This window comes from Dendrobium catenatum, unplaced genomic scaffold (genome assembly GCF_001605985.2).
Source record: "Dendrobium catenatum unplaced genomic scaffold, ASM160598v2 fragScaff_scaffold_1521, whole genome shotgun sequence".
Lineage (NCBI taxonomy): Eukaryota > Viridiplantae > Streptophyta > Magnoliopsida > Asparagales > Orchidaceae > Dendrobium > Dendrobium catenatum.
The window spans coordinates 1391616-1404176 of NW_021319983.1; the positions used below are offsets into that span (position 1 = coordinate 1391616).

The window sequence follows — 12561 nt, forward strand, 5'->3', positions numbered from 1 at the left end:
AGATTTCTCTTCTTTTCTATGAGTTTTCTCTGAGGGAAGGAAATTAGGATTTTGAGAAAACTCAATATTTCTTTGAGATAAGTTTAGGGAAGGGTTAATGGATGTTTTTAAACCCTAATGAGAGTTGTTTTTATGAAAAATATGAATTTTGAAAATTAAGGTTTCACTCAAAATTATTTTTCTTTGAAAATGACTTCACAAAAGAAGTTTCTAATGACATAAGGGAGTTTCTAATTGAAAAATAATGTATGGTTGTGAGAAGTTTTGAGTGTTAAAATTTAGGGCTTCCCTAATCATAGAATTTTTTATCCCTATGGTTCTAAAAGATTTTTGGAAGGGTTTTAGCAAAACATTTAGGGCTTTTACTTGAAATGCAAGTTTTTCTAATTTTTGATTTGAAATAATTCAAAAATTATTTATGCTTTAATTAATATTTGGTTGTAGGAAGGATGTTTGCATGTATAAGATCCAAGATTTTAACTAAATCCTAATTGAGAAAGAATGAGAGTGAGAGATATCATGAATGGTGGAGGGGTTTAACTTGAAAATGTAGACATGATATTATGTTGAACTCTTTATTATCTTAGATTAAGGATTTAGGAGGTTAAGTAGGGACTAGTTTACTTATGCATTTTTGTATGTCTCTTTTAGATATTGAACGTGTAGAGGGAAATGTTTGATTGGGCTACCGGAAGTGGTGCACAAGTTGAGGTAGGTGAAATTGACATTCTTTTAAATTTAGAAAACTCTTTTTTTCATGCAAATACATAGAAATGATATTTTTCTTTTATGCTCGTTATGATATCTTTATGACTCATGTTCCCTTATATAAGTTCATGGATACTTGATGTAAATGCAAGTCTTTTCTATGCAATATTAGAACTTATAAATGAATCTTATGCTATTTTCTTTACTTGTACTACCCATGTCTTTCCTTTTCGTGCAAATAAACATATGAGCATAGCAAGCATCCATATCTTTATGGAAACATATATTTGAATAGTTTATGAATAGTTTATATAAGCATCTCTTATGAATATGTAAGTATTAAGTGTATGTGCATGTTGACGCGAAAATATCAAATGGTAAAGAATTTCTTTTGAGCAATGGTAAAGGAGGCTCTTATGAGCCAAATGGTAAAGGAATGACCAAATTATGTATCTGATCAGTACAAGTAATACTTCCGAGACGGGTGTTATATTTACATATTAAGATATTATGAATATTTCATATCCATGTTATATGCATTTGAGACTATCATTTGAGGCATACATGTTTTTAAAGGAATGATGAAAAGATTATGAAAGGAACAAGAACTTGAAGGTTGAAGTATAAACATGCATCTCCTTAGACAAAACAATGTAGTATGATGATTATTCTTTTGCTATGATCTCAAAACATGTAATAATTTTCTTTCTTTGATTCTAAGTTTATTTGAATGCCATTTACACCTCTTGAGTTATGGCTCACCCATGTTGTAGGACACTTTTCTGGAGGATCCGATAAATGATAGATGGAGGATAGACCTCCCATCACGTACTGTCATAGGGAGTCGACGGGCGACAGGTTTTATTTTGTTATTTTGATGTTTTGATTAAAAGGAGATCAGGAGCTTTTTGGGTTTAGCTGGTTGCTACAGAAAGTTTGTTGAGGGGTTTTCTCGACTAGCTATGCCATTATCTAGATTGACCCAAAAGGCAGTAAAGTTTGTATGGACAGATCAATGTGAAGAGGCTTTTCAAAGATTGAAACAGTTATTGATGACTGCTCCAGTGCTTACTATTCCTTTAGGAACATATGGATTTCAGCTTTATAGTGATGCCTCTCTCAAAGGGTTGGGTTGTGTACTGATGCAGAACGGAAGGGTCATTGCCTATACTTCAAGGCAATTGAAAAATCATGAAAGAAACTATCCAACCCATGATTTGAAGTTAGCTACAGTGGTTTTTGCTGTGAAGATATGAAGACATTACTTATATAGGGTTAAGTGTGAAGTATTTACTGATCACCAAAGTTTAAAATACATCTTCACACAAAAAGAGTTAAATTTGAGGCAGAGGAGATGGTTGGAGCTTATCAAGGACTATGATTTGGACATCTAATTTCATCCAGGTAAAGAAAATCTAGTAGCAAGTAGGGGTGCAAACGAGTCGAGTCGAGCTCGAGTTAGGTAGTGTTCGAGTCGAGCTCGACTTTCAAATACCGAGCTCTCGAGCTCAAAATCTGAGCTCGAGCTCGACTCGTCTCATACTTTGAGCGGCTCGTCGAGCTCAGTCGAGCTCCGCTGCGAACACCGTCCCGAGTAGGCTTTCCGAGTTCAGTCGAGCTCCATTGCGAACTCCTTCGTCGTCACGAGCTCGCCATTGGCTCCGCTTGTCCGTCGTCGAGTTTGCAGTTGCGTTCGAAGTCAAGATCCACTAAATCTGATCCTTCCGCGACGTCAAGCTCGCGTTTGTCGTCGAGATCCAGAGTTCGTCGTCGCGGTCGATTTCCAACTCCCACTGGATCTGATCCTTCCGCCGTCGAGATCCAGAGCTCGCCGTCGCGGTCGATTGCCGACCTCGTCCTTGCGTCCGCTGTCGAGATCCAGAGCTCGTCGTCGCGGTCGATTCCCGACCTCGTCATTGCGTCTGCCGTCGAGTCCCAACTCCCAAGCTCGTCGTCGCGTCCTCTGTCGAGATCCAACTTCGAGACTTGACGCCATTCTCCCGTCATTCGTCCGTCGAACCATTCGCAGCTACCCAAAAAATTTTTCCCGCCCAGTCACACACGCGAGTAGCTCGTCGAGCCAATGAGCCGAGTCGGAGGTCTGGTCGAGCTCGATAAGCCATCGAGCTCGAAATGGTGTTCGAGCTCGACTCGCGAGCTCGATAAGCTCGACTCGTCGAGCTAGTTATTGAGTCGAGTTCGAGCCGACTCGCGAGTCGGCTTGACTCGTTTGCACCCCTAGTAGCAGATGCCTTGAGCAGGAAGACTTCCAGTGGTGCCAGTTGGATGATTACACAACAGCATGAGTTGGTAAGAGATTTGGAGAAGTTAGATATTTTAATAGTCCAGCCCAATGATGCAGAGTTTGTGGCTTTGAATCAGATGATTATTCAATCAACATTGAAGGATAGGATAAGGGAAGCTTTGCCACAAGAAGGGAGTTTGAGAAAGTCCTAAATATGGTGAAGGTAGGTCACGTGGAGGAGTTTGAGCTTGATGAGGATGAGCTACTATGGTATAGAGGCAGAATTTGTATTCCTAATGTTGGAGATTTGAGAAAGGACATTCTTCAAGAAGCTCACTATTCAAGTTATATCATTCACCCATGTAGTAATAAGATGTACCAAGATTTGAAACAATACTTTTGGTGGCCAGGGATGAAGAGAAGTGTAGCAGAAGTGGTGGCTAAGTGTACTATTTGCCAAATTGTTAAGGTAGAACATCAAAAGCCAGGAGGTTTATTATAGCCTTTACCTATACCAGAATGGAAGTGGGAAGACATAGCCATGGATTTTGTAGTTGGTTTACCTAGGTCCAGAAATGGTCATGATACTATATGGGTGATAATAGATAGGTTGACCAAATCGGCACACTTTTTACCTATCAAACAATCTGATGTTGTTGAGAAGTTGGCAAGTGTGTATGCTAATGAGATTGTTAAACTTCATGGTGTACCAAGATCGATAGTATCAGATAGAGATGCGAGATTTACCTCTAGACTGTGGAGGAAGGTTCAAGAGGCAATGGGCACTAGACTTACTTTCAGTACAGCCTTTCACCCTCAAATAGATGGTCAATCAGAAAGGATTATTCAGACCTTAGAGGATTTACTCAGATTATGTGTACTTGATTTTGGTGGCAAATGGGAGACACATATACCACTGATTGAATTTGCTTATAACAACAGTTTCCAAGCAAGTATAGGTATGATACCTTATGAAGCTTTGTATGGAAAAAAGTGTTGAACTCCTTTATGTTGGGTTGAGATAGGAGAAAGAAAGATCATGGAGCTGATTTAGTAGATGAGGCTACTGAAAAGATAAGACTGGTTCGTGACAGATTGGAGGCTATACAAGATAGATAGAAGAAGTACTATGATGCTAAACATAGATCAGTTGAGTTTGATGTTGGAGAGTTTGTATTTCTCAAGGTTAGTCCTATGAAGGGTGTAAAGAGATTTGACAAAATAGGGAAACTGAGTCCAAGATATGTTGGCTCATTTGAAATATCAGAGAGAGTTGGAAGTGTGGCCTACAGATTGGTTTTACTATCTCATATGAGTGGAGTACATAATGTATTCCACATATCTTCCTTGAGGAAATACATATCAGATGAAGCTCAGAAGATCAGTACTGAATCAATAGATATCCAACCAGATCTGACTTTTGTAGATGAGCCTGAGAAGATTATAGATTATGATGTTAAGTAGCTTCGAAGCAGAGAGATTCCTTATGTTAAAGTTCTATGGAAGCATGGATCTGAGAAAGATGCTACTTGGGAGAAGGAATCAGAGATGAGGAAGAGCTACCCTCACCTATTTGACTAAGGTATGGTTTCTTAAGCTTGTCTTAAATTTCGAGGACGAAATTTTTATAAGAGAGGGAGAACTGTAAAACCCGCAAAAATGCCGTTTTGGACTTTGCACGCTTTTCGATGTGTCGCGACGAGTTTTAAGTGAAAATTTAAAAGTCGTCGAAATTCAACGCAATAAATTTTATAAAATAGAGCGCAAAATTCTGAACAAAATGATGTATAGAACATTTATTGAATTTCGAGTATTTTGAGAGTTAAAATTTCCAGAAAGTTCTAAATGACAATTTTATCCTTGGTATCATTTGATTAGAAAAGATGTTTAAGTGAGGGCTTTGAGGTCATTGTGCTTATAATGAGAGAATCCCACTCTTATTAGGGGATCGAAATGTGGGACTGAAACATTTCGGTCCCTCATTCATTCGTGTATCCCGAACAGAGCGGACAAAAGAGAAGAAGGCGTCGGGTAGGAGGCGACTCAGGCGATCCAGGAGGCGGTTTCCGGCGGAGTTTCATGGAGGAAATTGTAGGGAAATCTAAGAGAAAGCTAAGGTAAGTGTTCTGCAAGAGATTTTTCTTCTTTTCTATGAGTTTTCTCTAAGGGAAGGAAATTAGGGTTTTGAGAAAACTCAATATTTCTTTGAGATAAGTTTAGGGAAGGGTTAAGGGATGTTTTTAAACCCTAATGAGAGTTGTTTTTATTAAAAATACGAATTTTGGAAATTAGGATTTCACTCAAAATTATTTTTCTTCCAAAATGCCTTCACAAAAGAAGTTTCTAATGACATAAGGGAGTTTCTAATTGAAAAATAATGTATGGTTGTGAGAAGTTTTGAGTGTTGAAATTTAGGGCTTTTTCCCTAATCATAGAATTTTTGATCCCTATGGTTCTAAAAGGTTTTTGGAAGGGTTTTAGCGAAACATTTAGGGCTTTTACTTGAAATGCAAGTTTTCCTAATTTTTTATTTGAAATAATCCAAAAATTATTTAAGTTTTAATTAATATTTGGATGTAGGAATGATGTTTGCATGTATAAGATCCAAGAATTTAATTAAATCCTAATTGAAAAAGAATGGAAGTGAGAGATATCATGAATGGTGGAGGGGTTTAACTTTAAAACGTAGACATGATATTTGGTTGAACTCTTTATTATCTTAGATTAAGGATTTAGGAGGTTGTTGGACTAGTTTACTTGTGCATTTTTATATGTCTCTTTTAGATATTGAACGTGTGGAGGGAAATGTTTGATTGGGCTACCGGAAGTGGTGCACAAGTTGAGGTAGGTGAAATAGACATTCTTTTAAATTTAGAAAACTCTTATTTCATGCAAATACATAGAAATGACATTTTTCTTTTATGCTCGTTATGATATCTTTATGACTCATGTTTTCTTATATAAGTTCATGGACACTTGATGTAGATGCAAGTCTTTTCTATGCAATATTATAACTTATGAATGAATCTCATGTTATTTTATTTACTTGTACTACCCATGTCTTTCCTTTTTATGCAAATAAGCATGTATATCCTTATGGAAACATACACTTGAATAGTTTATGAATAGTTTACATAAGCATCTCTTATGAATATGTAAGTATTAAGTGTATGTGCATATTGACGCGGAAGTATCAAATGATAAATGAGCTCTTTTGAGCAATGGTAAAGAAGGCTCTTATGAGTCAAATGGTAAAGGAGGCTTTTATGAGCCAAATGGTAAAGGAATGGCCAAATTATGTACCTGATCAGTACAAGTGATACTTCTGAGACTTGTGTTATATTTACATATTAAGATATTATAAACATTTCATATTCATGTTATATGCATTTGAGACTATCATTTGAGGCATAAATGTTTTTAAAGGAATGATGAAAAGATTATGAAAGAAACAAGAACTTGAAGGTTGAAGTATAAACATGCATCTCCTTAGACAAAACAATGTAGTATGATGATTATTCTTTTGCTATGATCTCAAAACATGTAATAATTTTCTTTCCTTGATTCTAAGTTTATTTGAATGCCATTTACACCTATTGAGTTATGGCTCACCCATGTTGTGGGACACTTTTCTGGAGGATCCGGTAAAGGATAGATGGAGGATAGACCTCCCATCACGTACCGTCATAGGGAGACGACGGACGACAGGTTTTGTTTTGTTATTTTGATGTTTTGATTAGAAGGATTAGAGATTGAATGTAAGGAATATTGAGGTGTTGAAAGGAAGAAATGAAAAAAAAAAATTACTTGAAGATTCTTTAGTGGCTCTTTCATTATGCTTTGAAGATGTCCTTTTATTCAGTAATGTGAAGTTTTTATTAATTCATACTGTCCGACCTTTGTTCCTGCCTCGCACTTGCGAGCTAACCGGGCCAGGTCGTGACAGTGATAAGCAAATTTTTTTATAGCTACAATAGGTTCGATGGAGAGGAAGATGAGTGAGTAGAAGTGGGGACGAAATTTTGATATCTTCTTCTTTAAACATCATTATCATCCTCTTTATGTGCTTAAGAAGGTAAACTCTAAGTCTAACCCTCACATGCTTAATCACTTTGAGCCTGCTCATCATCTTCCTCTTTATGTGGTTAAGAAGGTAAACTCTTAACCCTAAAACTTTACTTTATATATTCATGTGTGCCTATATGAGACTAGAAATTAATTATCCTAAGCTCCTAGAATGTGATCGCCAGAACATCCCTATCTTATCCTATCATTGAGGATGTCGGTGACCCAAATTTTAAGCAACATTATAATTATGATGGTAGTATTATGAGTATAGAAGTTTATTTGTATAGAAAGTTTCAAATCAAAGAGGGGAAGGAATAGATAACAAAATTATTGTAATTCACCGAGATTCATTGCGCTACAAACAAGACATTAAATGAGAATTTTTTAAGCGATACTTTCTCCTGTGTCATCCCATTAAAATTAATTGTGTTTTTTAAACCTTTTCATCTAACAAGTTCTTATAATTGCTTCAAGTTATATTCGTTTTATTTTATGGTTATAAAAAATTGCATTTAATAAAAAATACCATGAACCGTGCAATTTTCACATTTGGCTAAAATATACTAATTTCTATGGTTCTTTTTTGCCGTTTTGTATGTCTAGTTATGAGGAGTGAGTCAAGGGAATAAACGGAATAGCGTGATCGTGATCATTTTTCTTTTAAGCTGCAGATGTTACAAGTATTTCTGTTGTATTTGATAATACACCAGCAAAACTAACATCATCAGCAGCAGCATTAGGTTTTTCATTACCATTTGGCTTCGAATATAGGAATCTTAATTTTCCATTCACATCTGTTCAGTAACACATTAGATTTCCTTAACAAAGAGACAGGAGAAACAAGCAACTATGAAGTTTTCTACACAACGAACTAGCCATAGCAATAACATTAGTATAGAATTCATATAAATGAGAAGTAGCTAAAATAGCAAATGAGAAGGAATGAAAAAAAAAATGCTTAGTTATATACTTATATGAAAATTGAGAGAAACGGCTTTAAAAAAGCTTGATTTATACTCACACTTCAATTAAAGGCTTCAAAAATGGAACAGCTTCCTCGATTCCTTCGATGTTTGCCATAGACTGTACGATAGCTATAGGGATAATGAAGAAGAAAGTAAGAAAGAAGAATATAACTCCTATTATCAATCGCCTAATATTCAGGTTGACGAAAGGAATGGCTAGATTGCTCCAGTAGACATCACGTGGTTCTGGAGACCACTCAGTCAACCATATAGTTGGATTTCTGCTCTGTTGAGTCTGCGCACAAACGGCTGCACCCCAACGAGATTTAAATGAAACAAATGCTGTTGGCATGACAGACTTTGGGTCCTTCTTAAGCCTATCACGTTCTTTAACCTCCTGTGAAATCAAAACACCAGTAAAAAATACATGTATAATTTACGGAATGAGTAAATGAACAAAATCCGAAGTAATTTGATCATACTGGTGGTTTTACCCTTTTTTTGGGACTGAAATTGTTGAAGGAAGCTTTTTTATTTGGACATTTTGAATTTTTTAAGGCTAATTTACGACTTAATACCAATTACAAGCAATAAGAGATAAAAACTCTACCATTTTCTCATTAAAACATTTTTTTAACCAATTTCCATAAAAAAAAAAGTGAGAGAGCTGACAGGAAGAGCAAATTGGTTCAGATTTATTAAGTTGAGGGATCAAATTGAATATTTGAAAAAAAAAAAGAGATTAAAATAGGGACACCTAAAAGGTCCAGGGACCATTACAGAATTATTCAAGAATCTGAAGGTAAGAAATAAACTTGAGTCTTCTACAATATCAAGAGATGAAGAGCGAAAATAAGGGATGATTTTACAGCCAAAAAAAAAAGTTGAAATTAGGTAGTTATGGCTAAAAATTCTGAGATCAGTCAAGTCTGTTGGAACAATGCAAAAAGTTATCATGTAGCGATATTGAAGGTGCAATTGTTACCCGAGTTATCAGAAACAAACATAATTTGAAGACATCAAATTTTACAATAACCAAGTATTACTTAACATACAAACATCTAAATGAAATTTACTGGATTTTTCCCATTCTGAAGTTAGCAGAGAAACATGAATACTCAAGCCAAGAAATTAATAACTAATAACTTCTGAATACAAAAACTTTAACCAGAGCGTAAAAGATCTTCTGTCAATAAAGGATAAAAACAAGCCCTTAAGCATGTGGGCCTTCCCCACCCTACAGAGTTCGCAATGTAAAACTAATTCTGTTAGATAATGCAAGCAGCAAGGTATTGAATTACAAAAATCGAATATTATGTGGAAAATTGAACCATGCATATTAAAGTTTTGTTTGGGACAGTTTTTGAACACTACTTTGTCATTGCTTTTGACAATTTTTTTAACTAGAAAGCAGTTGAAAGCAGTAAGAAAGCTGTCCCAAATGAAACCTAAGTTAGCTAGTGGTGAATATAATTTTGATCAAAGCGCTTAGGAATTCTGTGGTATTGAAAAGTGAAGTGAACCCAGCTTGCAACTTCCAAGGCCTTCACTATCCTACATTATTCACATAACATGGCTTACCTCTTTTGATAACTTGTCAATCTCCGAAGTGTAGTATTCAATTGCATCAACCTTCTTACCGTAAAGCCCAAAGAAACCAGTCTGGTTAAGACACCAGGACAATGTTATTATTTCCAATTAAGCTGCAGTAACAAACAGAAATTCGATTCTCATTTGAGAAAATATGAAGAGGGACCTTGCAATTGGGTCTTTTAGATGAATTCCTTTCATACTTCAGCTTATAATAGTCCAACCAGTTCTTCATGGCTTTCTTCTTTCCAACCAACTTTGAAAGTTTGTTGGCATCATAGACAACCTAAGAGATACAGCAAGAACTCAAAGGCTGAACAAAATTTATCCATGTATGCTATTATATGTTCTGACCACTATAACGAGCATAATGAGAATAAGCACAATAACCTTATCATCGTAAAACAAAGAACTATTAAGGATAACTTGAAAAAATATGAAACAATTTGGGGCCACACTATAGTTTTACAACCATAGAGATTGACATCATCGAAGGAGACACAAAAATATGATTTAACATACAACAAAAAGAGTATCAACATAAATCAATGATTATGCAGGGAAAAAACAGAAAAAAAAAAAGGCAAACTTTCCCTTCTGCATGAGCTCATGTAAAGATCTAGCACAGAAAATATAAAAATGTCCATCAACGTAAATGTTAGGCTTACTCTAGGTTTTTGAACCATATCTTGGAGAGTGAAATGTTAAACCAAAGGATAAAAGCTCAAGAACTCTTAATTAAATAATGCAGCCTTATGGTAGAAATGAAGAATCAAATTTGCGCCTAATATGGTTTCAGAAAGAACAAGTGGAGGAAAGTAAATAACCCAACTTGCTCTACACTTTTCAATTCCCACGGAATTTGTTCAATGAACACCTAGTAATCTTTAGTGCACGAAGACAAGTCAATATCGTCTGCCTCCTATTGATGAAGCCATTGATGATCATGATTCCCATTTTTTTATTCTTATAGGAGCATTTTGGGCGATGATACATTGGGAGATTTTGTATCTTATTCACTAGACACGGCTGAAATAAGAAAAAAATATAATTGTCACTCTTCTGCCATCAAGCTTTAAGCAAGGTGGCACACATGAGTGGTTTTCAAATTCTGATGAATGCTTATGCTTCGTGCTATCTTAATTTTATCTTATGTATTTTTTTTTCTTTCTGGCAATTGTTATTAATTGCTCATGTTTTACTGATATCCTTATGCAGTTATAACATTTGCAATTTGAAAAATGTGTCAATATTGTTTGTCTTATATAGGGGTAGAGTTTGGAGAACATATAAAAGGAAACAAAGAGGCTGCAATTCACAAAGACAAAACTCAGAACTAAGCAAGAGAGGTAAAGAATCCCTCATTGTTTTCATAAAAAGTAGGGGCCTTATCACTTTTTTTTTTGCAGCTTGCTGGCTAGCTTCTACTGTTAGGAAAGTGAGTGCCCTCAACTTAAGGTCAAGTGCGATGAAATACAATGTAATTGTAAAAAAGAGACCAAAAATAACAAATGAAAACACCAAAATTTATTTGGTTCGGCTCAAGTAGCCTATATCTATTATTGCAAAGAGATTAAATAATCCACCGAACTTCAAAAGAGATACATGAAGAGTTAAACTTCATGCAAAATTAAACTTATGAATAAAAACATTTTTATGTTGTTGATAGAAAATGCAATCAGCTATTGCAAATATGAGAGCTAGACTTATTATTCTTGAAGAACTCCACTTGCAGACATTTAAAATATTTCTTCCTTTCTTTCTCAAATGACACCTCTTATCTCTCTTCCTGTTTCCCTCTCTTTGTTGTTGTTTCTTATGAAATGCATACAAGTGAAGATTTGTGGGCTCCGAAAATTCGGCCCCGGCCTCTGCTCGCTTTTTTTTTATTCAGCGAGGGAGTTTTAACGTACTAAGTTCCGGGGTAAATTTTGGAAGGCAGATGGGTTTGTAGATAAGACACTACCCAGAGATTTCGCCCTCATTTTGCGAGGACTTTATGATCTGAGTTCTAGTTTCCTATAGGCGCAAGCCCCTATAGTTAATTACCCCTCCCGATCACGAGAGAGAACTTTCGATTAAGGCTAGTCGTCAATCAGATACGTAGAATATACGTGTTATATGGCGTATAGTAGCAGCATATGCTTGGATTTGGAAATATTGGATTTAAATTTGGGTATTTGGAAGGATTTGAAAAAGTTTGATATTTAAAATAGAAATTTCACCATCGTGCACTTAAAGCGGATGGTGGGGGAATGGATGATAGACCCAATCAAGTTCCCATGGTTCTGTCGTCCCGGGCCATCGTGGTCCCTGGTCTACTTAGTCAGAGGAGGTACTCGACCCAACCTGACAGAAGGATCCTTGTCGGCAACCATGGGTTGCTTCGTCCATGGGTACCTTGTAGACCTGGGTTGGATGTTTGCCAAAGGGGACAAATTTGAATCCACCTTAGCTAACAGAGGACTTTGTGCCCTATCGATCATATCCTATTGATTCATATCTTAAGGATTTTTATAAGAAGAAAACGGGAGTTAGAGAAAAACACAGATTTCCCCCCTTGCACCACGTGGGCGTTGGGGGGTACTTATATGAAAAAAAAATAAAGACACATTTTTATATCCCCTTCGCCGCAAGCGTCGCACCGGTTTCCCACCCTAAATGCTACTTGAGCGCCTCGGGGTTTGCCGGCTCGTTGCAAGCTTTGAAGAGGGATTCTTAAATCGTCGCGAGCATTGCACCGGTTTTCCACCCTAAACGCTACGTGAGCGCCTCAGGGTTTGCCGGCTCGTTGCAAGCGTCGAGAAAAAGAACCAATTTTATTTTTTATTAAAAGCTCCTTTTTTTGCAACTAATTATAATTAATAATAGTTAAAAATAATTAATTATAATTAATTATAATAAATATGATTAATTTATAATTAACTTAATTAATTATAATTTAATAATAATTAATTAAATTAGAATAACTAATGTATAATTAAA

At 35.9% G+C, this 12561-nt stretch overlaps 1 protein-coding gene across 1 annotated transcript in view; it reads right to left on the reverse strand.

The window, feature by feature from the left end:
* The window catches only part of LOC110111988 (calcium permeable stress-gated cation channel 1-like), a 74794-nt gene that overhangs the window by 35567 nt on the left and 26666 nt on the right, over positions 1-12561 (reverse strand). The window contains exons 5-7 of the mRNA XM_020844059.2: positions 9743-9862; positions 9568-9648; positions 8043-8383 (exon numbers count right to left, since the gene is read on the reverse strand). Coding sequence (XP_020699718.1) covers positions 8043-8383; positions 9568-9648; positions 9743-9862 — 542 coding nt within the window. The remainder of the gene's footprint in view (positions 1-8042; positions 8384-9567; positions 9649-9742; positions 9863-12561) is intronic.